The sequence below is a fragment of the Haematobia irritans genome, chromosome 1 (assembly GCF_050003625.1).
Source record: "Haematobia irritans isolate KBUSLIRL chromosome 1, ASM5000362v1, whole genome shotgun sequence".
Classification (NCBI taxonomy): Eukaryota; Metazoa; Arthropoda; class Insecta; order Diptera; family Muscidae; genus Haematobia; species Haematobia irritans.
The window spans coordinates 73,111,845-73,136,339 of NC_134397.1; the positions used below are offsets into that span (position 1 = coordinate 73,111,845).

Sequence of the window (24,495 nt, forward strand, 5' to 3'; positions counted from 1 at the left end):
CAGCCGGATCGGATGAAATTTGCTTCTCTTAGAGACTCCGCAAGCTAAATCGGGGGATCGGTTTATATGGAGGCTATATATAATTATGGACCGATGTGGACCAATTTTTGCATGGTTGTTAGAGATCATATGCTGACACCATGTACCAAATTTCAGCCGGATCGGATGAAATTTGCTTCTCTTAGAGAATCCGCAAGCCAAATTTGGGGGTCCGTTTATATGGGGGCTATACGTAAAAGTGGACCGATATGGCCCATTTGCAATACCATCCGACCTACATCAATAACAATTACTTGTTGAAATCACGCTAACTTGGAAGTTAGCGTGATTTCAGATCCACTCAGAATTTCACCAATATTTCGATGTGTTACAATAGGAATGACAAAGTTAATATACCCCCATCCTATGATGTAGGGCATAATGATGCAGTTTTAGAAAAACTTTGTTAGAGATTACTTTAGTCCACAGAATAAACCTGTTTTTGTTTATGGAACATTTCTCACTTCCGCTACTCAAAGTCTAAAATTTAAGAAACCTATATAATAAAGGTGTATGTTTCTGTAATGTTTAGAAACTGTAATTAACTATTTGGGCCTTAAAAAATGATATGCTTAGGATAAAACATATCATGTTTGCACATTACAAGAATTTTTTTTTTTTTTGTTTGAACAAATTCTGAAAATATATATGCGTGAAGCAGAATATGTTTGGGAGTATATGTTACAGAGGCGATTTTATTGAGGGTGCTGAAGGAGACGACTCACTTCAAACGACTCGACTTCAAATTTGGTACAAGTATGTGCTTTGGAATAGAAACCTTTAGATTTTGAAAGAAATCGGTTCAAATTTATATATATATATATATATATATATACGTAGAGAAGGAATATGATCACCTCAAACATGTTATTTTTGTATGGTGACCATGTAACATGTTTGTCACTAAAATGTTATTTTCTCGTCAAATATAACCTGCTTGCCGAAATCAGATACATGATTTCCGAGAAAATAACATGGTTGCGAAAAACATGTTACATGGTCACCACCCAAAAATAACATTTTGCTCTTAAAACATGTTTGAGGTGATCATATTCCTTCTCTGGGTGTAGCTTCCATATATATCTTTCACACGATATGCACTTATATGGCTCCGGAAGCCATAGTTTTACTCCGATTTACGTGAAAGTTTGCACAGAGAGTGTTTCAGCTATGCTCGCTAAATTTGGTTGGTTCATATTTACATACATGTATACATTTTATAACCAAATTAAAAAGCATTGATATACATTTTTGCATTTTAGTTGGCTATATACTTAAATGTATGTCTGTACAATTGTGTTTACAATATTAAAATATTACACTTAAGTAGCTAAAGATGTAAATTGGCTATCTTGCTGCGCTGCTTTTCATAACATTTCATCTTCAAATGAATTCAAGAACTAGGGAATCAACGATCTAAGTATTTTAGTCTGAAAGATCTCGGTGTCGGGCAAAGATGTCGCGAAATTCACAATAAAAGAAACTCTAATCGAAATATAAAGGTTGCCAATATTCGTGAAGGAAAATGTTACCTAAAAGAACTATTTAAATGGGGATGGGAAAAGTGAAAAAATAAAGAAAAACATTTAAAGGCTTACCTTAATATTAATGTCCAGTTGATGATGATCATGATTTAACTACTACTGTACAAATTGCTGTGCAAACAAATCACACTTTGGCTACTCAAACGATGTGACATGTGTGAATAGTCTCCATTTAACCCAAGGCATTCTTTATACAGGCTCAAATATTTCATTGCTTTCACGAGGCAAAAAGAAGATTTCAACTTTTATTTTGGCCATCTATGATAGTGAATCCTTGAAATCTTCGATAATTAATTGTTGTGCGATTATGACATTTATTGTAGTTGGTGTTGAAGTTGTTATTGTGGTAGATTATATTTACTATATTACAAATATGACAGATGAATTGTCGACGTTTACATACAAGTCTCTTTGTTGGATGTTTAAGGATGTTCCTATAAATAATTCTTAACAATATTGCTGCTGATATTGATGTTAGTAGGGTCGCTGGTACGTTTAGATATTTCGAAATGCTTGAAGATACAAATGTTGTTGACAATAATATTGCAATTTTGTTGTTGTTTTTTGTTGTTGCTGCGATTGATGTTGCCGATGCATTTTCTGTTTGATATTTTGATTCCGATGCAAATGTTGCTGCATCCAACAACTGCTAGGTATATGTTACCGGCCGACACATAGTACAGATAAACATGCCAGCGAATACAAGTTCGGCTACGTGGAGGGTTATCATTAAGGCACTCATAATTACTTCAAGTTTAAGAACTGATGTTTGGAAAAAACATAAATATATAACAAGGATGAGACTGGGCAGTGTTAATACTACAGATGCTATTGCCTGCCAGGCTGGAAAGAGAAATAAAAAAAAACAAATAATAATATAATTAGAATTAATCTATTTAATCAGTAAATATGTTTAATGAAATGTCTAATTTAAAATAAAATATATTCAATTTGTTTTAGAAAATTAACAAACCATGATTATCATATATAAAGTACTATCATAAGAATCATTTCCCTGTTCTCCGTTTGAAGACCACGACAAATTCTAACAAAACATAGAATTTGTCGTGGTAAAATTATAAACGAAATTTTTTCGTATACAGCTCTTGCGAAAATAACTGTTTCAAGTAGAGGTGTGCACGTGAGTAATAGTTTACTCACGCTCACGCACACTCACGACTGAAAAATCATACTCACGCACGATATTTTTTGGTAGGACTCACGCACACTTACGAAAAGAAAATTTGTACTCACGCACGAAAATGCGTGACTCACGAAAAATATTGTGACTCACGAAAAATATCGTGACTCACGAATAACTTTATGATTAATTTACCTTACCGAATTGTCTGAAAACATGAGCATTATTAAAATCGAGAATGTTATTAAACTCTTAATATCCCAGGTGTCACTAAAATTGTAATTGAATTTAACTATTAAGCGTTTTATGTTGGTGAGCGGGAATATTTTCGTGAGTGTAATTCGTTACTCACGCACACTCACAAAGATATTAGTTTCGTGACTCACGCACGACATTTTGGTTTGTTAGTCACGCTTACGCACACTCACGCTGTTGTCATGAGCGTGACTCACGACTCACGCACGAATCACGAAAATTTTCGTGAATCACGACAATTTCGTGTCACGTGCACACCTCTAGTTTCAAGCTTTTCTTATGGGAGTCAAATATAAACAATCAATAACAACGTTTATATATTGCGTTTATTGAGTTTGTCTCAACCAAAGATTATAGAAGAGGAAGATGGGAGATTGGCTACTGAGCACATCAAACCATTTACCACATTAGTTTAATACTCGAACCAAACGCGTATACGACAAGTATTGACATAGCATTAAAATGCAAATAAAAAGAAATTAAGAGCACAAAATAAATTTCCATAAAGGGGAAAATGTAATTTTTTTGTTGTTGCCTAAAATTTAACATTGTTTCATTAAGAAAATAAATTTTTTCATTTAAAAAATAAAAACTAAAAACAACTAAAAGATTACAAACATGTATTAAACTAATCTGGTAAATGCCAAAGATTATAGAAGAGGAAGATGGGAGATTGGCTACTGAGCACATCAAACCATTTACCACATTAGTTTAATACTCGAACCAAACGCGTATACGACAAGTATTGACATAGCATTAAAATGCAAATAAAAAGAAATTAAGAGCACGAAATAAATTTCCATAAAGGGGAAAGTATTTTTTTTTTGTTGTTGCCTAAAATTTAATATTGTTTCATTAAGAAAATTAATTTTTTCATTTAAAAAATAAAAACTAAAAACAACTAAAAGATTACAAACATGTATTAAACTAATCTGGTAAATGCGACATTTAGTATGACGCAAGCCAATCTCCCATCTTCCTCAAATCTATAATCTTTGGTAAATGCAACATTTGGTATGACGCAATCTCCCATCTTCCTCAAATCTATAATTTTTGGTTTCAACTACGAGGGCGGTTCGGAGACTTCTTAGCCTATCAATGAACGAGAATAGTTAGTTTTTCAAAAATATTTTTATTTTCCAATATAATCTCATGAAACTTCAATACACTTAGTCCAACGCTTTTCTAGCAATTCTATCCCTTGATTAAAATAGTTTTCCTCAAGGTCTTCAAAATAGTGGTTTACAACTGTAATTGCATCTTCATTTGAGGTAAAACGCTTGCCAGCAAGGATTTTTTTTTAGATTTGGGAACAAGTAAAAGTCACTGGGAGCTAAATCAGGAGAAAAAGGTGGGTGGTCAAGCAACTCGTACTTTAATTCGTTGATTTTAGCCATTGTAAAAACACTCTTGTGCGCTGGTGCATTGTCTTGATGAAAAATTATTTTTTTGTGTTGTAAGCCAGGACGTTTTTCTCGAATTTGTACATTTAATTGATCCAAAAGGTTGCAATAGTACTCTGAATTTATTGTTTTACCCTTTTGCAGATAGTCAATCAATGAAATACCTTTGAAGTCCCAAAAAAACCGTTGCCATAACCTTACCAGCCGATTGAATTGTTTTTGCCTTCTTTGGGGCACTTCCTCCAGTTTCAGTCCATTGTTTGGATTGTTCTTTTGTCTCTGGAGTATAGTGGTGGATCCATGTCTCATCAACAGTTATGAAACGACGCTGAAAATCCATTTTATTTCGCTTAAAACGATCCAAACAAGCTAGAGAAATGTTCATTCTTATGCGTTTTTGATCGACTGTTAACAAATGCGGCTCCCATCTTGCAGAAAGCTTTTTCATCTGTAGTTCTTCATGCAAAATTTAATGAACTCGATCATTTGAGATGCCAATGATATTAACAATTTCACGCACTTTTATTCGTCGATCATTTAGTACCATATCATGCACTTTGGCTACAATTTCTGTTGTTGTTGCTGTTTTAGGACGTCCACTACGTGGTTCATCTTCAAAGCTTGTACGGCCACGTTTAAATTCAGCAACCCAATTTTTTACTGTTGCATATGAAGGAGCACTTTCACCTAACACATTCACCATATCATTATGAATTTCTTGTCCCGATAAACCTTTTTTATGTAAATATTTAATGAAAGCACGCATTTCTAATTTTTCCATTGTAAAAAAAATGCGGATGCGTCTTTTTTGAACACCTGTTTCTATATGAAGGAGTTGCCAGATCGAAACAAAATTTAACATGTGTTCATAACAGAGATGGAAGTTTCCAAAACACTTAACTTTTTTCTGTTTATACCGCGCTTTTTGTGCTAGGCTAAGAAGTTTCCGAACTGCCCTCGTAAAGCAAAACATGTAATCGAGCCTAAACTAGTAAGGAAAGTTTAAAGTCGGGCGGGACCGACTATATTATACCCTGCACCACTTTTTACATCATTATAATTTTTGATACCATCTCAAATCCTTCAAATTTGTTGGAAGCTATAAAAAAGTTAATATTCCCATATACATACATATATATTAATCTGAAACGATTTGGACAAAAAAATATGGAAAATATTTAAATCATAATTCGTTTTTAAGCAATTTTGCAAAATTTATCGGAGATACATATGAAATAAAGGTATAGGAAAATTTGGGGTATTTTTATACCCACCACCATTGAATGGTGATGGGGTAAGTCTGTCATTCCGTTTGTAACACATTGTCATTCCGTTTGTAACACATTGAAATATCGATTTCCGACTATATAAAGCTATATTCTTGATCAGGGAGAAATTCTAAGGCGATATAACCATGTCCCTCTGTCTTTCTGTCTGTTGTAATCACGCTACAGTCTTCAATAATGAAGCATTCATGCTGAAATTTTGCACAAAATCGTCTTTTGTGTGCAGGCAGGTCAAGTTCGGGCTATATCGGTCCAGGTTTTGACATAGTCCCCATATAAACCGACCTCCCGATTTGGGGTCTTAGGCTTATAGAAACCGTAGTTTTTATCCAATTCACCTGAAATTAGAAATCTAGAGGTATTTTAGGACCATAAAGAGGTGTGCCGAAAACGGTGAGTATCGGTCCATGTTTTGGTATAGCCCCCATATAGACCGATCTCCCGATTTTACTTCTTGGGCTTCTAGAATCCGTAGGTTTTATCCAATTTGCCTGAAATTGGAAATCTAGAGGTATTTTAGAACCACAAAGACGTGTGTCAAAAATGGTGAATATCGGTCCACGTTTTGGTATAGCCCCCATATAGACCGATATCCAGATTTTACTTCTTGAACTTATAAAAACCGTTGTTTTTATCCAATTTGCCTAAAATTGGAAATCTAAAGGTATTTTAGGACCATAAAGACGTGTGTCAAAAATGGTGAGTATCGGTCCATGTTTTGGTATAGCCCCCATATAGACCGATCTCCCTATTTTACTTCTGAACTTAGAAAAACCGTAATTTTTATCCAATTTGCTTAAAATTGGAAATCTAAAGGTATTTTAGAACCATAAAGGTGTTTTTATGCTATTTACCTTAACTTGGAAATCTAGAGGTATTGTAGGACCACAAATACATGTACCGAAATGGCATGTAATGGTCCATGTTTTGGTATGTCCCCCATATAGACCGTTCTCCCGAGTTTACTTCTTGGACTTATAGCAACCGTAGTTAGTGAAAACTAGAATTATTTGATTCTTATAAATCTAGAATTTGATATAGTCTTCATAGGTAAAATCTTTAAATTTATCTTCGGGAAATGTGCTAGTTGAACTGATCTCTTTGGGAGAATATCTGTCATCAAATCCCCCTGAAATTTGAAAGGAAACTATAATATTTGATTCATGGTGGTGGGTATTTAAGATTCGACCCGGGCAAACTTACGGCTGTATATACTTGTTTTTTTTTTTTTTTCAAATCACCAATGGCCATTTTACAAGAAAACAGGCTGGATTCCACCAAGATAGGTGGCGAATTGTGGGTGTTTGGTCATTTGGCCAAGTAGGACTATATTTAAAAATGTCGGAGGCTTAACTTAATTTTAACCGTGTCTGTGGAATGTATACAATTGCGATGTGCAGGATATAACTACAATATGGTTAAATCATTACTGAAATTGGGTGTAATATATGGGTATTTGCCCAAATCGAAAGAACATATATAAAGTATATACTTTTGATGATAAACGTTGATTCTTTTACATGATGTAAAAACAGTCTAACTCAAGAAAAATTCTTTTCTGGCTAAGTGCATCTTCCCTCAAATCTTTCTCACTTTCACGAGATTTTTTAGTTCTGATGATGAAATTATTCGATTTTATAATTTTTCAAATTTTACCTTTCGCCTGGACGAAGAATAAACCGCGACCATACAGTATCTGTTATTGTCATCAACACAGAATTATCGCTATAGCCATCAACGCACAAACATATCAAAGTTGTAGGCGCCCACGAGCCGATGTAAAGAAACTTTATTTAACAGGAACATACATTTGGTTGCCCACCGTGGAGCATTGGTTAACATGTCTGCCTTGCACAGGAAAGGTCGTGGGTTCAATCCCAGCATTGACCGAACACCAAAAGGTTCTTGTTTATAAATATTTTGAAACTTCCAATTGTGTCTTATTAAGGACTTAATGTCAGAAAAGGACAGTGATTGATATAAACGAAATGGACTGTTGTTTTGGATCAAAAATTATATTTTTATTGCAAAAATTAACATTTTGTAACAAAAAAAAATTGGTGATAAAAGTTTGAAATTTTCAAAAAAATTCCGAACTCTCGAACAAAAGAAAACTGTTTTCCAAACGTTTTTTTCTTTGCATGTAGATCGACTCAGAAGCCGGCCCTGAGCAATATTGCCAAAGACACCATGTGTCTATCTCAATTCTTGTTACATTTGTCTATCTCGTCTCCTGTTCCACAGAGTGGTTCAGGGCATAAAAATGGTCCTTTTTAGCACACTTTTTGATGTTTTAGTAAATTTTTCTACACAATTTAACTAACACTTTTTGGGGTGTACTTATGCTATCAAAAATTTCGTGAGACGTTGTTATCCATTGTTCACATTTTGCCTCAATAAGAATTACATGGGAAAACTGTATTAGCGGCATGTAACATGAATTTTCGTAATATAAATAATATATTAGTAAAGAAAAGTAACCGTGAACATTTTTGATTTTCACCTGTGAAACATGAATTAAGAGCCGCCATTAAAACATGCAACAATTGAAATTTGTCAGTGGGCATAGCAGAAACTTCTATTTTTGTTTATATTCAATTAAACTAAACGATGCTTTAGTTAAAGAAGAGGCTATCATAAGATAATAAAAACAATTTATTAATTATTTGCCCAAAAATATGAATATTTTTCTAATTAAGGCATAAAATTAAGAACTATGTTCAATTCTAAAGCTGAAAATCAGCTTGTTTTCACGGTTACTTTTTAGAATCAAATAGTTGGAAATATAAAATGTTTCGCATTTAATTTCTCGGATCTTTTCCATGCACGTGATAAAAATATGGACCCTGAAGAACACAAATATAAGAGCAGACACCGAAGCTTAATGAGATCTATAATTTCTTTGGACTGGCATGAGAGGTTTAGGGGACTTTTCAGCAGTATGTGTGCTGTTCCAAAATAGCAGATTGTTTGCAGTTTTAGCAATCGATCTCGCCATGTCTGTCTGTCTGCGAACACATTTTTGTAATCAAAGTCTAGATCACAGTTTTAGTCCAATCTACTTCAAATTTGTTTTTTTTTTCTTTTTTTCACCGGATATAGATAGATTCATATGACCACGGAGGCCAAAGATTCTCTGAAAAATCTTAATTTTTTTCAATTTGTGTTTGGTCAAAATCACCTCAGATTTAGACAAAACCTGCATATATATGTTTTTCCAACTTGGGCAAATATAGCCTAAATGCCAGATATTTTCTTGTAAAATCGCCACTGCTAAGTCGAAAACTTATACATATATGGTATTATACCTTTAAGTCTAAGTTTGCGAAGTTGCCAAAAATGCTTTAGATTGAAATATTTCCCATATTTATACCCTGCGCCACACTGTGGAACAGGGTATTATAAGTTAGTGTATATGTTTGCAACACCCAGAAGGAGACGAGATAGACATATGGTGTCTTTGGCAATAATGCTCAGGGTGGGTCCCTGAGTCGATCTAGCCATGTCCGTCCGACCGTCTTCAAATTTGGCACTGTTTTGGGTCAGAATAGAACCCTATTGATTTTGGAAGAAATTGGTTCAGATTTAGATATAGCTCCCATATATATCTTTTGCCCAGAAGCCAGAGTTTTACCCTGATTTGCTTGAAATTTTGCACAAACATAACGCTTGGTCGTACAGTCAATTATGCAAAATTTGATTCAAATCGGTTCAGATTTAGATATAGCTCCCATATATATCTTTCGTCCGATATGGACTTATATGGCCCCAGAAGTCAGAGTTTTACCCTAATTTGCTTGAAATTTGCACCAGGAGAACAATAAGTACTATAGTCAGGTGTGCCAAATTTGATTGAAATCGGTTCGGATTTAGATATAGCTCCCATATATATCTTTCGCCCGATATAGACTTATATGGCCCCAGAATTTTATCCCAATTTGGTTGAAATTTTGCGCTAGGAGTACAATTAGTAGTGTAGTCAAGTGTTTTAATTTTTATTGAAATCGGTTCAGATTTAGATATAGCTCCCATATATCTTTCGCCCGATTTTCCGTCATATGACCACAGAGTTCAACCTTGTAGTCCGATTTACGTGAAATTTTGCACAGGGAGTAGAATTAAAATACTAAGTATACATCGAATTTGGTTGAAATCGGTTCAGATTTCTATATAGCTTCCATACATATGCTTTTCCGATTTGGGCAAAAATTACCAAAATACCCACATTTTCCTTATAAAATCGCCACTGCTAAGTCGAAAACTTGTAAAAGTGACTCAAATGTTCCTTTATTTTTAATACATATCTATCCACTGATAAATCATAAATACACTTTTGCGAAGTTGCTTCAAAATTGGTTCAGATTAAAATGTTTCCCATATTTTTTACTATCCCAGGACATTAGCCGACCTAAATTTTAAGTCTATAGATTATAAATTTTGTTCAGATGGAGTCAGATTTAAATGTATGTATTTGGGACAAAAACCTTTATATATAGCACCCAACACATTTAACGGTTTTGATATAGTATCGAAAATTTGGATTTACAAAGTGGTGAAGGGTCGGCCCCGCCCGACTTTAGACTTTCCTTACTTGTTTTTTTTACTAACATTGTGTTCCGCCCCAAGGCATGAGTCGATTTAAATTTTAAGCGTTGGAAATTTGTAGAAGTCTAAAAAGTTTTGTCCAAATCGATTCAGATTTAAATATACATAAGTATATGGGAACATTGACCTTTATATATTGCACCCAACTAATTCGAAGGATTTAAGTTGGTATCGAAATTGTGACCTACGAAGTGATGCAGGGTATAACATAGTCGGCCCCGCCCGACACTAAACTTTCCTTTGGGTTGTATGCATTTCTTATGGGTAATTTCGTCCAATTTTTTTATCACCTTATATTCTAATATTTTTACAACCCACTTAAATTGATTTTATCACTATTGTCAGATTGTTTACTTATAGATATCAAATACTCCAATATTGTGATTTTTTCTTTGCAAACTACAAGACCAACTAAAGCAAACTACTTGATATACTATGTAGTGGAGATGACTGACAATCGATAACCACCTTCTCACATATTAAAATATACTTACCGCGGGCACTTAAACTACTCCGACGACCCAAAATAATTCGAACCGTCTCCAGGACACACATAACCAACAATAAAATCATTTCGCGCAATGCAGCATTCTCAGGATACGTCAGTAGGATAAACTTGAGAATGCTGACACAAACCTTAAAGGCGGCGTACAGACCAAAATAAAACGAATTCAGATACATCAGTATCTCATACATAAGACTGGCTTCCATGATTGCTTCAATAAACTATAACGCTGCTACGTTGATTAATTGTGGTGTCACCGATAGATACTAGACTTTTGTATTCAAGACTATATGCAACAAAAGCAAAACAAACAATGCGGTTTCCTGTTGAAATTACAACGTTGCTCTTTTGTTTCTTATTGTTGGTGTATAACACGAGCAGTAACCCTTTTTTGAATTACTTTGGGACTGTTTGGTTACGATTAAAGGACAATTGGAGATACTTTTTGTTTACACCCCTTAAATATGTGCGCTACTTTGGTAATTTGGTGAGTGAATTACAATGTTAATGACAGCATCCTCAAGGGACTTCCTCAGGGGGTTCTATAATAGAAGGTATAATTTGTGCTCAATGCGGGTGGTGGTGGCCCAATAGTTGTCATCGAAAACCTCTAGCCAAGTGTGACAACGACCTTACTGGGTATATTATTGTAGTGGTGGTATATTTGATGACAGCTATGAATGCTACGATGGCAAAAATAGTAATAGGTTTTAGTTGATGTAATTTAAAAGTTTTTTAGTTGTATTTTTATTAGCGTTTTCTTTATTCTTTTTGATTAGTAATTGATTATTTTCCTTTTTTTGTTTTTGTTATTATTCGCTATGTTTAATATCGGTAAAGGCGTGCTATTGGATAAAGGCAAATGGTGAGAGAGAAGGCAGCGGTGTTATTAACGTTGTTACTGTTATTTGACATTCACGTTATGCATTGTATATGAGCCTGAGTAATGTTTGAATCCCGTTATTTATCACATTGTTTTCTGATAATTATGATTATTTACTCAAGCACTTCTGAAACCGAGATATTGATGAGAAAGAGAGCGTGTCAGGGTATAGCCTTCTTAGTTTATCTCAAAACCAAAGGCATCTTTGTTTTGTTCGTTTACTTTGAGGTACGTGTGAGTGTGTGTAAGTATATAGATGCGCGGGTGTTAGTTTCAGGTTGTCAAGGGATTTCATTAGATTTAGGGCTCTTTTTCATCTCAGGAATTTCACACAAAATTAATATAAAAAAGTTTATTTAAGCAATGATTTCACTTTTGAATTGTTTCCTTGTATTGGAACAACATGTGTTTTAGTTTTCTATTATTTGAGTCACATTATCTTTCTTTCATATTCTACCCTGGACTTTCTTAATGTATGTAATTGCAATTTATTTTTTCTTTTTATAAAACAGGCACACGAAATTTCTGCGATATCAACTTCATTTGTTTCATATATGAAGAACACTTTCTTTTTGCACTTGATTGAAATGGAATTTAACTCCCACTTCAGCTTTTTGTTTCCTATGGAATTTTATTTTTTTGGACTATTTATTTTCACTACACACTTGATGTGTCTGTCTATCCCATCCATAATATGGATTGTGTTCGTTTTTCCTCGATATTTTCTGAAGTACAAAAATAACTACACAACAAATTTGTGTTCACTGAATTTTTTTTTTATTTTAGTGTTGTTTTTGGAAATTGCTTTTGTGTTCTATGCTGCTGCCATCGTCTCGTAAAAAGTAGTATTGCTCGTTCTAATTCGTATACTTTTGTTTTCATATTTTTTTCTTACGGTTCCTTGCTTCATCGGCACTTTTATGACCACCTTCACTCGTTTTTATTTTCGGTTTCCATTCCATGGTGGAGAAAAACTATTCATATGTTTTTGTTTTTCCTTTTTGGCCGTTTTTCTCCTTGTTCTCTAACCGAATATACAGTTCAACGGTCGAACGAAACTAGTGTCAAACATTAATGGTACTATATTCACATTTTAACATTTACACACAATTTAATTGATTTTAATTTAACCTACATAGCACACATATACAAATTTCTATATGAAAATCTCATGTACTCCATTAGAATTAGTATGGGTCATCTTTTGATGTATTGTCGCCTCTGTCCATGTTGTTTCCTTTCCTGTCATATCCGTTAATTAATAACGGTTTTCTTAATATCGTTAGCATTATCACGTATTGTATATACAGTAGTGAGAAAAATAATAAGGACAGTTGCATTCACCGTCTCTTGTGTTTACGAATTCATATAAAGGGAAAGGATGAAAGAATTTTTGATAAAAAAAATTTGGTGTGCAATATGTGTAGAAGACGTTAAGAAATACTGTTAGAATTTTTGTTTATCTTCGTTTCGTTTTCATAACAAAACATTTTCTTTGCAATATGAGTGATTTCTGCTGTGAAAAATAAAAAAGGACAGATTTGAGTTTGCGTTAAAAAACGATACTAAAAATTAAAATCCCTTTTCTGTTTGTATGTAAATCGTACATATTCATAGCTTCACATTAATACCCAGCAAAAAAAAATTGGAAGTTGTCCCAAAGGCACCCAAATGTTCTTTATTTTAAATACACAGGGAATTCTTTTAAATCAATTTTTTATAACTAGGTTTTTTCATATCTCTATTAGGTAATTTTAACAGTTTTTGTTCCAAATGGGTTAAAAACTGAGTAAGAATCAATAAAATGGTACAAATTATCAAAATTTTGTCGAAAAAAATGCTAAATCCAATCTAGAAAAATTGCGTTTTTTTAAGTATTTGAGGTCAAACGTTTCAAACCAGCGGTAGAATGCATTAAAAATCATAGAGAATTAAAATAATTATTTATTTGGCAAAATATTAAAAAATTGTTGAATTCACATACAAAACACACTTTAAGAAGTGTTGCAAATTCAGTCCAACGACTCTTGAAATGGTCGGCATCCGTTCTATGACAACCCCATGTTAAATTCGTCGCTTCTGCCCCAATTTTTCACCACTTCCGGATCCAAAAAAAATCTTTCACTACTTTTGTGACGACGTTTTTTTTTTTTTTTTTTTTTTTTTTGCTGGGTAGCTAAATCTTTTTGTGAAAAAATGAGTAGAAATAAACAATACGACCGCGCTACCCAAAATAGTACTAAAAATACAATTAAAAGCGGACATTCGTACAGAAGTGTTATAAAAATGCTCGATATATCTAAAACTGATGGCGAAAATGCCAAAAAATACATTCCCAACGTTGAAACCCGTGGCAGAAAATCCAAAATTACACCTACTATAAAGAGAAGTGTGAATTTATGCGTAAAAAAGATCAATTTATCGCATCTAAATAAATAAGAAGTGATTGACTATTAAGCAAGGATTAAAGTTTGCTAAAAGTCAAATCGATTAGCCTAAGCAAAAAATGCCGTAATATTTTGTGGTCCAATGAAACACAGGTAAACTTGTTTTCTTCCGATAGAGGTATCCACCATGTAAGAAAACCTATCCATCAAGAATTAAATCCCAAATATACTTTGAAGACGGTCCAAAACGGTGGTGGCAGCATCATGGTATGGGGCCATTCTCGTATTACGATGTGTAGAGGACCCACATCGTATACAGAATATAATGAAATCAATGATTACACAGATGTTTTGCAAAATACAATGCTGACGTATATCGAAGAAAATATTACACTCAAGTGGGTCTTCCAGCAGAATAATAACCCAAAGCATAAGGTACACAAAGCAGTGGTTTCAGGACAAAAAAATCAATGTGTTAGAATGAGTGGTACAATCCTCAGAATTGGACCCAATAGAAAATTTGTGCCACGAAGCTAAACGGCCAATCAGGGGAAAGTGTACATCAAATTGCGATGAACTCTGGAATCTAATACAGGAAAAGTGGAACGAAATACCGCTACATTTCAATCCTTAGAAGATGTTCTACTGTTCTGGGTAACAAATAAACCGCAAATAAGTACTAATGTAACGCAACGGCTTTATGGAACAATATTCAGTATAAATACCTATTTAGTTTTATTTAATTTAGTAATAGATTTAAACTTGCATGAAGTGTCCTTATTTTTTTTTACACGTAAATCATGCCAATTTATAACAAACCACAAAAAATTGAATTACGAAAAATTTTGTTTCTAATTTTGTCTCAACCTTTTAAGAAAGAATAAATCGTTTAAACAAGAAAGAATTTTCGAGTTTTTGTTCGGTTTTTAATGTTATATAAATGTGGGTAGGCACTGTCCCTATTAGTTTTCACATAACTGTATAAATGTCAACAGTATACCTTTGTTGGTGCTCCTTGTTCATTTTCTCAACATTATAGCCCATAAAGGACTGCTATATGAGTTCAGGTGATTGTGTGTTTCAGATGCATTAGGCATTTTTTAACACGTAAGCGCTCAGAATGAAAATTGACTAAGTGCATTTTAATAAAAATTGTCCATCAGGTGGTTAAGCTACTCTTGTAGTTTAAGGTGGGTATTGAGTACAAGTTCAGATGCTAAAATCTAAAATAAATCTGTAAAAGCAGAATAACATTACAATTTTTTTTTGGTAAATTTTATTATATTAACAATTGAAAAAATGTATTTTCTTCAAAATTAACTATTAAAGAAAAGTAACAGAGAAAAAAATTTGCCATTAGGGCTATTTTCTTTTAGCACTGGATACCCTAAGCCGTGAAGGACTAAAAGAAAACAGATTACTCGTTTATCCAAAAATATGCAACACTGTCATCAGCTGTTTAAAAACAATCACAGAAAATAAGTGAAATCTTGCATTTTTAATGTATGAAATGGTCCAATTAGTAATAAATATTTACTGCTGCGATTATTTATGACACTGTACCACTTCGAATTTCTTGTTTTTCGATAAATTAGTCACAATAAAGTGCTATTGTGAATCGAAGAAGCGACACTTTATCAAAATACAATCTGGCAACATCGGCGCGACTTGCACTGATGAGATGTTCTGGATAGAATACCAGTGCAACGATGTTCTGGATAGCCCATAAAATGTTGCATCCAGTGCTAAAAGAAAACAGCCCTATTGTCAACTCGAAATGTTGGCAGGGATTTAATTTTTATATGAATAAATGTTTGTTTTATTAAAATATAAATTTTTAAAACCCCTTTAATTGTAGTAAGCTGAAAAATAGAGATTTTAGGGATAACTTTTAATCAACTAACTTTTAGTTGATTAAAAACTAACTAACTTTAAATTAACTTATTGGTAATTAACTTTAAGCTGATTAAAAGTAGTGGAGAGTTGGGCAATTGACTACTTCCTATGACATCGCCATGTTAAAATAGTTAGTTGAGTCCATATAAAATCAATCCAAGTGTCAACCACTACTAATTGAGAAAAAGCTACCTTTAAATTAATTTCAAGTTAACTACATGCAAAGACGTTCATTTTAAAGATGATGCAAATTCATTTTTCCAGTAGGGATATTTTTGGCCACACAGATGTTGCTCACAATTGGATGAACCAGGTTTATTTCGTTCCAATATATACAATTGAGTGAAATATTAATGAAGGGTTGTATTCTTGATTTTCGACAACTAGTTGAACAAAATATGTAGGAAATATGTCCGTGCAACCTGGTTGTTCACTTGTCACATAATGTATGCTTGTTTAAGTAAATTACTTGCTGTTTCAGATATAGTGAAAACAGGGAAATCAATCACACAAAGAAATTTGTTAGTAGAGACAGCAGAAAAGTCTGCTAAAACAGCAGAAAGTCTGCTAAAAAGGGACAGCAGTCACTGTTTGCTGGAATAGCAAACATTTCCTGCTATTTTTTAAGCTCGATTACACTAAAACATGTTTTATTTTGGCTGAAACGAATAAAAATGTGAACGTAGGAGCTACCCTAATATAATTAAAACAATATTTTAAGAATATCTATAGTATTTGACCAAAAATCTTAATATTTATCGAATTGAGGCATAAGAGCAAACAAAATGTTTGCTGATCGTATTTATGAGCTCGTAAGTATATTAAAGTGAAAACTATACCAAAAACTACTTTTGTTTCTTAAATATGCCTTGGGGAAAATTTATAACCTAAAAAAGTTTATAATTTGTTGTTTATTAGGCCATGAAGTACAAAAATATAACAGCAGACATCGACTGCTGTTTTTAGCAAACATTTTTCTATGAGTGATTGCTACACTATACCATAAACGTTGTGGATATTGGCTTCAAAATGATTTTTTCACCGATGGAGCAAGTAATCTTGCATTGGTTAGTTGATTCTACGTTGACTGTTATGCTTGCAATATTTTTTTGATTGCTGATAAGTGTATGGACACTTTTAGTTTTTGTTCCACTTTGGTTAACCGTTATATCGAAATTCGAAATAAAGGTACATTGAAAGGGAATGAAAAGACGCTAAAAGTTCACCAGTATAAAGTTTAACAATATAAAGTTTAACGATGTTTTCTAAAAAGTGTTATTTTAAATGCAACAATTTTGTACATTTATATAAATTTCCCAACGATGGGAACGTGCTCAAGAACTGGTGTGAAAAGTTGAAGTGTAAGGTTGATGACATATCCGATAAAGACAGGATATGTAATTTGCACTTTCTGCCTGAACATATAGGAAAGAAAAAAGTATTATTGGCAGCTATGCCAAGTTAGTATTTGTTTTAGATATCGTTCAACGAAGACCAGATTTGAAATTCTATGCAAATAGGATTAAATATTTATATTCTTACGTAGATATATATGATTTCATTAAAACAGTACTAATAAACTAACTAAAATACTAAAAATATGTTTTAACGAATTCGCAAAGTGATTAATTATCAAAAACTCATGCACCAGATATGTTCTATTTAAATATTCTTCTAATTAAGTTCCTTGTCCATAAGAATAGTGTCTCAAAATATTGTATTGCAGTTCATGGTAGTTTTGATTGCCCACAGATGAAAATGATGCGATTTCGTAACACTGAAATCCTATATATTCCAACGGAATAGGATAGCAGATGTAATTGCTACTTTGGCATATGGAATTCGTATAATATTTTGTATGTGATAGTATCCCATTATATGAAAAACCGGAGGAGAGAGACCTCCCACGTCAGATCAGGGTAGTTTTGGCCCAACTAAGAACAGGCAAGTGCAGCCGCCTCAATTCATACTTATCAGTGATTGATAGCAGCGTAGCTGACGTGTGTCCTATCTGTAATCAAGGGCCCCATGACACTCGTCACTTTTTTGCTTGCCCAGCTAAGTCTAACCGTCTCACCACTAGATCACTCTGGAACACCCCATCCTTGCCGCAGAGTTCCTTGATCTGGACACTAGTTGAACTACACAAGCATAGAACAAAATAGATGAAACTATATTAAAAACTATTACAACAACAACATCATCATACAACTTTTTCCGGAAGGTTCAAGTGCGGTTCACGCTGGGTTTAACCTTTTGAGGAAGGTTCAAATGTGGTTCACTTTGAGTTTAGTGAACTTCCCGAATTTAGTCTGATAATTGGTTGATAGTTTTGCTGCAAGTAGGTGATGCTGATGAGGAACGTAGTAATTCCGAAACAACAGTACATCCAACCATCTTCCAGTCTATAGGGCTTTGCCCAAATAATTTTGACAAACATTCTTTTCCTCTGTTGGTTAAGCTACTCTTGTAGTTTAGTCAACACAATGGAAGCCGAAATCAAAACAACATTATATTATACCTCATTCACATCAGGCTCGAAATCTGCGGCAGGTCTACCATATATTGCGAGGCTAATAATCATAATTGCAGAATTTGATATACACACATTGATGCAATAAAATAAAGGAAATCATATTACAAATATAAAAGTATATATCTTTTTTATGTTTCCTAAACTCATATAATTTAAGTTGTTAATATTTGCGTTGATCGTTTCCATCTTAATTATTGTATTCTATTGGGGCTGATTGCTTCTAGCATATATTAAATTCTATAAAAATTAAATAAAATTAAGGTCTGTATTCTCATTATCGTTTTCTTTAATGGTTCCATTAAAAAAGAAATTGAAAAAGTATCAATATTTGTTTGAAATATTCAATTTATAATAAAATTTTTCAAATAAATTATAATTCTGCTTTTACAAATTTAGTTTTGGTTTTAGCGGCTACTATAAGTGATAAATATTTCGCGTTTTAGTTCATGTAACTAAAGTATAGGAATTGTTGAAGCGCATGTAAATATTTATTTAATTTGTATCTTCACTTGTGGGCCTTTTGACAAGGTCACTGCTGTTATATTTGGTTGCTATAATGTTTTATTCTCTGCTGCTGTTAATGCAAAGTTGTTGTTGTTGTAGGCTTAACAGTGCCCTATAAGTTTGGTAGCCTAGTGGTGACTGCATTTGCCCAGCGCGCCGGAAGACTGGGTTCGACTCCCAATGAAGGAGGTTTCGTGAAATTATTTTTTTTATTTTGTTATTACTTATTTTTTATTGGTATTATTATTATTTTGTTCCGCTGAGGTTATAATGTTTTGGACGTGTTTGGACATTGAAATGTTGAAATTGTCTAGATATAGTCTTTCACTAATCTTCCTCTGTGACGCTGGGTGGTGAATTTTCTTTCATAGGAAAATAGGAGACATTTTGATTATTGGAATTTTTTCCTTTTGTTTTTGCGAGACGTTGGGAAGTCGCCGAGGGTACAAAAGGAGGAACGGTGAGGCCATTTTGATCATTTGAACCTGTGTTTTGTGAGAGAGCGAATCCCGTGTTGCTAGATTTGACTTTGAGGAATATAGCATTTGGAAAAGAAAACGAACTTATTGTGAGTATTTATTTAGGATACGGACACTTTTAGGTTTATTTGCTGTAAATTGAGAATTTTCATGATTTTTTTAGGATATTGTTGGTTTTCCCCTAGTGGACTTTGTTATTGATGCATCCTGTGTTGGACGTATCCTTACACACTTGTCACCCTTCACTGGAATGGTGACTTAAACTGCAATAATTTTATGGTGGTTTAGAAGAGGTGTCGAATATACTTTTGTCAGGATCAAAACTCAGGGATGGAAAATACAATTTTTAAGAAAGTACAAAAAAGGTATTTTTTGAGCGGAAAGGTACTTTTTACTAAATTTCAACAAAAATTTCACTGGAAGATTATTGTCAAGAGACTGAATTTTAAAGAAAATAAAATTTTGACAAAATTGTCTATATAAATAAAATTTTGCAAAAATTTTCTATAGAAATAAAATTTTGCAAAATGTTTTCTATAGAAATAAAATTTTGCAAAAAATTTCCTATAGAAATAAAATTTTTACAAAATTTTCAATTGAAATAAAATTTTGACAAAATTTTCTATAAAAATAAAATTTTGCAAAAATTCTATATAGAAATAAAATTTTGACAACATTTTCTACCGAAATAAAAAATCGATAATATAGAATCGCATTCTTTTTTCGACTAAAACATTCTTGAAGTTCAATAAAATCCTGTTTTTGACTATGTCTTTTACAAAATCGAGATTTTCTTCCCATATGAACATGTCTGTTTTGCCATATTTATAAAAGACTATTAGCAAATAAGGTTGATAAAGACTTTCTCAAAATATTAAAATATTTCAAAGCCATTGTACCATAAATCTGATATCGACTCAAAAATGTCTACACAAAAGGTACTAAATCCTTTGCGGGGGTACTACGGTACTGACCGGGGTGAAAAAGTATTGAAAAAAGTACTATAGTACAGCATTTTCCATCCCTGCTCATCCGAACGTTCATTTTCAACAATGAAGAGATTAAAGACGTATCTTAGAAATTCGACTAGCGAGAGTAGACTCAATGGATTGACATTAATTTCGGTTCATCGCCGAATAAATGTGCCGACTAAAGAAGTCATTGATTTATTTGCTGCCCAAAAAGCCCGTCGGCTCAATTTAATATTATAAAAATATTGTATACATACCTATACATAAATAAAATTTTCTACACATGAGATTATATGAATATTTTTTTTTTTAAAGTTGAACCATTGCATTCCTTGACAATTCTTAGTATTCATTTAGCTTATTGATTAGCAGTTTGTGCTAATAATTTTGTTTTGTCATTTGCAGAAATCAATTTTACAAAATTTCATAAAATTGCTATCTCGCTTTACAAATATGTTTGCCCAATTTTGTAAAGAAATTCCTAAAACGGCAAAACTGCCATTGAGTGCAAGATCAGAAATGAACTTTTCCAATGAGTGAAAGATTGGACCAATATGCAACGACGACATCTATTAGATATTGCCAAATATGTAAGTGCGACATATTGTTATATACGTCTTTGGTTTGACATGTTGTTAAAACTTGGCAGCACTTTATTAAATTACTCATTATCGTTGTCGATTGCTTAATATCTAATATCGATTATAAACCGACAATAAATTTATCGACTCATTATAAACAAAGAAACGCCGTACAAATTTAGAAATATTGTAATACACGTTAAAATGCCTGCCGATCAAATTCAATACTCAGAAAAATACTACGATGATGATTACGAATATCGGTACGTAATGGGAATATGTCGACATACAGATTTCGGCATAGGTGCAAAGGCTCCATGAAGAGGCAGGAACTAGAGAATAGTAAGATATTCGACGATCTCAAGCGAAACTCAAGTTTAATAGAGTTGTCAATATGTAAGAGGCCTCCCTACAAGGGACGAGTTAGTTATTTTAATCAGCAGTTTATTGGAATTCCGTGATAGATATGGTGGAAAATGAAAAATCACCGCCTTGCCTCAATCCCAACTTCGACCGAACACCTACAAGTTTTGCAGTGGTGGATTGTCCCGTCTCAGTAATTCTGGTGACAATTCAGAGTGTTTCAAAAACTTCCCTAAGTGGTTTCACCGCAATGTGGAAAGCCATTCGGACTCGGCTATAAAAAGGAGGTCCTTGTCATTGAGTTATACATAGGCAGCACTCATTGACAAGAAAGAAGTTCACCATTTGCGGTACCACAAAGGACTGAATAGTTTAAGTGAGCCTGATTATCGGGCTGCGGGTCCTTAGTAGTTTTACATTTCGACTTATAATTTGACTGTGTAACGCAAATTTCATAAAGCATTATTTTGGTCACTATCTATAGATCTACTGGTCTGTACACAGAACCATATGTCTTGTCAACGTCTTGAACAACGGCCGATGAAATAAAATTTCGGTCGAATTAAATCACAAGCTGTAACCTGTCACCATTTAATGTTTAAATTGTCAGAGTGATTTAACGATATTAACCCAATTTGGTTTCGGTTCATAGAAAGGCTATATGTAGTTGGTATAAAAAGCTAGAGAGATGTTAATTTGGTTAGCTCAATCCTTCTTAGGATGAAAGCTCAGCTATTACAAAAATCATTGAAGAGATGTCCATAAGCCTCGTCCAACATAAATTTTCATCCACAACTAAACTTGATCGCTAAAAATACTTATTTGCGTGGAGCCTCCGTATAAAAATGTTTCATTTAATTATTTATTGTTTTAATTTCTATAACATTAATTCCCATTTTTTCTTACAGTCATGTTATTTTGCCTTCGGACCTTACAAAACTGGTTCCAAAATCGCATTTGATGACCGAAACAGAGTGGAGAAATTTAGGGGTGCAACAAAGCCCTGGTTGGGTACATTACATGATGCATGCTCCTGAACCGCATGTTATTTTGTTCCGACGCCCACGCACAGATTTATCAGATCCCTCAACAGCTGCGGCCTCGGGAACATCGACAAATGCAGAGACACACATTTCGAGCAGCAATGTTTCTGTGCAAGGATAATTAGATTAAATTGCATCAATGGCCATTTACTTTCCATTATTCATAAACTTTTGTTGTGTTTTAATGACTTTATATGAAATTATGAATTTTGATCGATTTCGTTAAGTTTTTCTGATATCAATATCTTTTTATGGTTTTATACACAGTAAGAATTAAACGTGATGCCTCCTAATTTTTAGTTCTACAAAATGAACTGACAAGGCATCTTATGCATGCGGTTTATTGCTTCGTATAAAACGAGTCTATGAATTAATCTTTATTTGGATTACTACTTGTTGGTATCGCTCATATATTTAAGTTTCGTTTATGTATGCTAGCCAAAATGGAATAAATACTCCATTAAAAGGAAAATACACTTTTATATGAGAAAATATGTATGTATTGAATAATAAAATACAGAATGCACTTTGTCGTGAGGAGAATGTATCTACTTTAGTATTTGTATTATATTTTAAATAATTTTTATGTTACTTGAAATCGTTCTTCGGTGATTTAAATATCCTCCAACATACTACTTTAAGAAAACTAAAAAGCTTTAATAAACTTTTGTAAAGTAATTTTTTGTGTTTTAGATTTGGAAAACAATTGAATAGATTATACAATTATTCATGGAGAAGTTGGCGGGATAGAATGGTTATAATGCTCGTCTTACAAGTGATATATTCCATGTTTCTTACCTGATAATTTTTAAGTTGGTATTCCAAATTAAAAATGTGTGTTTTAAGAGTGACGCAGGGGAATTGTAATTAATGTATTCTTTCTGGTATACCCTAACAAACAAAAGCAATGAAAATGGACCCGGAATTGGAACAAAATCAGATTAGAATTAATTTTACATGGACTTGTCTTAGGGCGGAAGTCATCTTTTTGAAATATCCGACCAGATCTAAGTTATTTCTATTAAAATTAGTGGTAACAGGTACCTACCTTATTGGGGGGAGTTCGCAAAAATATTTTAGAAATATATGACCATTATTTGATTCATGAGAGAATACGATTTTTGTTCTTGTGGTACCATAAATAGATTTGGAGCCACAGTGGTGCAATGATTATCATGCCCGCCTTGCATATACATGGTCGTGGATTCAAGCCCAGTTTCGACCAATGTTTTTCAGGGGTGGAATATAGGGGATATTCCTCAGTAATGCTGGTGATATTTCTGAGTGTTTCAAACTTCTCTACATGATTTCACCGGCTATAAAAAGGCGACCCCTTCTCATTGAGCTAAACATTGAATCGGGCAGCGCTCAGTAATAAGATAAAAGTTCACCACTATGGTATCACAATAAATCGGGCTGCCACTTTAACCTATGTAGGCCTGCAGTACCAGACCATATAACCGAACCTATAGTCAAAGATGAACTAAAGCCAATTTTATTTTCATTTGACTGCTGTGGTACCATAGACTTGGGAGCCACAGTGGTGCAATGATTAGCATGCCCGCCTTGCATATACAGGGTCGTGGATTCAAGCCCAGTTTCGACCAAACACCTCAAATTTTTTCAGGGGTGGACTATTATTATTTCTGAGAGTTTCAAACTTCTCCAAGTGGTTTCACCAGCCATAAAAAGGGATAGGTTAGGTTAGGTGGCAGCCCGATGTATTAGGCTCACTTAGACTATTCAGGGGGCTAATCACGGCATTCGATATCGAGAACTTTTGATCGAAATCTAAATTTTTCGGATCACGGGAGTCGATATCGAGTTTTTTTGATCGACAATTTTTTCGATTGGTAAATTGCAATCGTAAAACATTTTTCACATGTTTTTTACATTGTTTTCGCCATATAGGAATAGTAAATATATTAGAGGGGTTTTAGAAGGGTTTTAGACGATGCAATAATTGCATGCAATAATTGCACGCAATTCTTGTTTGTAGGCAAACGGGGTAGAGAAGCAAAGGGGGTAGAAAAAATTTCATGTTTTCCGTTCCTCTTGCAATTTTTTGACATTT

At 33.5% G+C, this 24,495-nt stretch overlaps 2 protein-coding genes and 1 long non-coding RNA gene across 4 annotated transcripts; 2 read left to right on the plus strand and 1 right to left on the minus strand.

Moving 5' to 3' along the window:
- Positions 1–1,938: 1,938 nt before the first annotated feature.
- Positions 1,939–2,555, plus strand: LOC142221180 (uncharacterized). The gene is made up of 2 exons (XR_012717964.1): positions 1,939–2,072; positions 2,237–2,555. It is a non-coding gene; the product is annotated as an uncharacterized LOC142221180 (long non-coding RNA).
- On the minus strand, positions 2,071–10,984 carry TMEM216 (Transmembrane protein 216). The gene is made up of 2 exons (XM_075290759.1): positions 10,768–10,984; positions 2,071–2,426 (listed from the first exon to the last, which is right to left on the minus strand). The coding sequence occupies exons 1-2, from the start codon at positions 10,982–10,984 to the stop codon at positions 2,233–2,235; spliced, it is 411 nt and encodes a 136-aa protein (XP_075146874.1). The 3' UTR covers positions 2,071–2,232.
- Positions 10,985–11,150: 166 nt separating this feature from the next.
- On the plus strand, positions 11,151–23,099 carry Cks85A (Cyclin-dependent kinase subunit 85A). Of its 2 annotated transcripts, none has more exons than XM_075290761.1 (2): positions 11,151–11,265; positions 22,287–23,099. In XM_075290761.1, exons 1-2 carry the CDS (start codon positions 11,243–11,245, stop codon positions 22,540–22,542), a joined length of 279 nt encoding a protein of 92 aa, XP_075146876.1. In that variant the 5' UTR covers positions 11,151–11,242; the 3' UTR covers positions 22,543–23,099. The 2 variants fall into 2 exon arrangements, with proteins under 2 accessions (XP_075146876.1, XP_075146875.1); XM_075290760.1 differs by lacking the exon at positions 11,151–11,265 and adding an exon at positions 21,100–21,278.
- The last annotated feature ends 1,396 nt before the right edge of the window (positions 23,100–24,495 follow it).

Bases quoted from the DNA above. Each gene is read 5' to 3' on its own strand.
- TMEM216 (XM_075290759.1), bottom strand. From the start codon at position 10,984: ATGGAAGCCAGTCTTATGTATGAGATACTGATGTATCTGAATTCGTTT. The intron at 2,427-10,767 runs GTAAGTATATTT...TTCTCTTTCCAG, and splicing joins GAGTAGTTTAAGTGCCCGCG to CCTGGCAGGCAATAGCATCT.
- Cks85A (XM_075290760.1), top strand. From the start codon at position 21,220: ATGCCTGCCGATCAAATTCAATACTCAGAAAAATACTACGATGATGAT. The intron at 21,279-22,286 runs GTACGTAATGGG...TTTTTCTTACAG, and splicing joins GATGATGATTACGAATATCG to TCATGTTATTTTGCCTTCGG.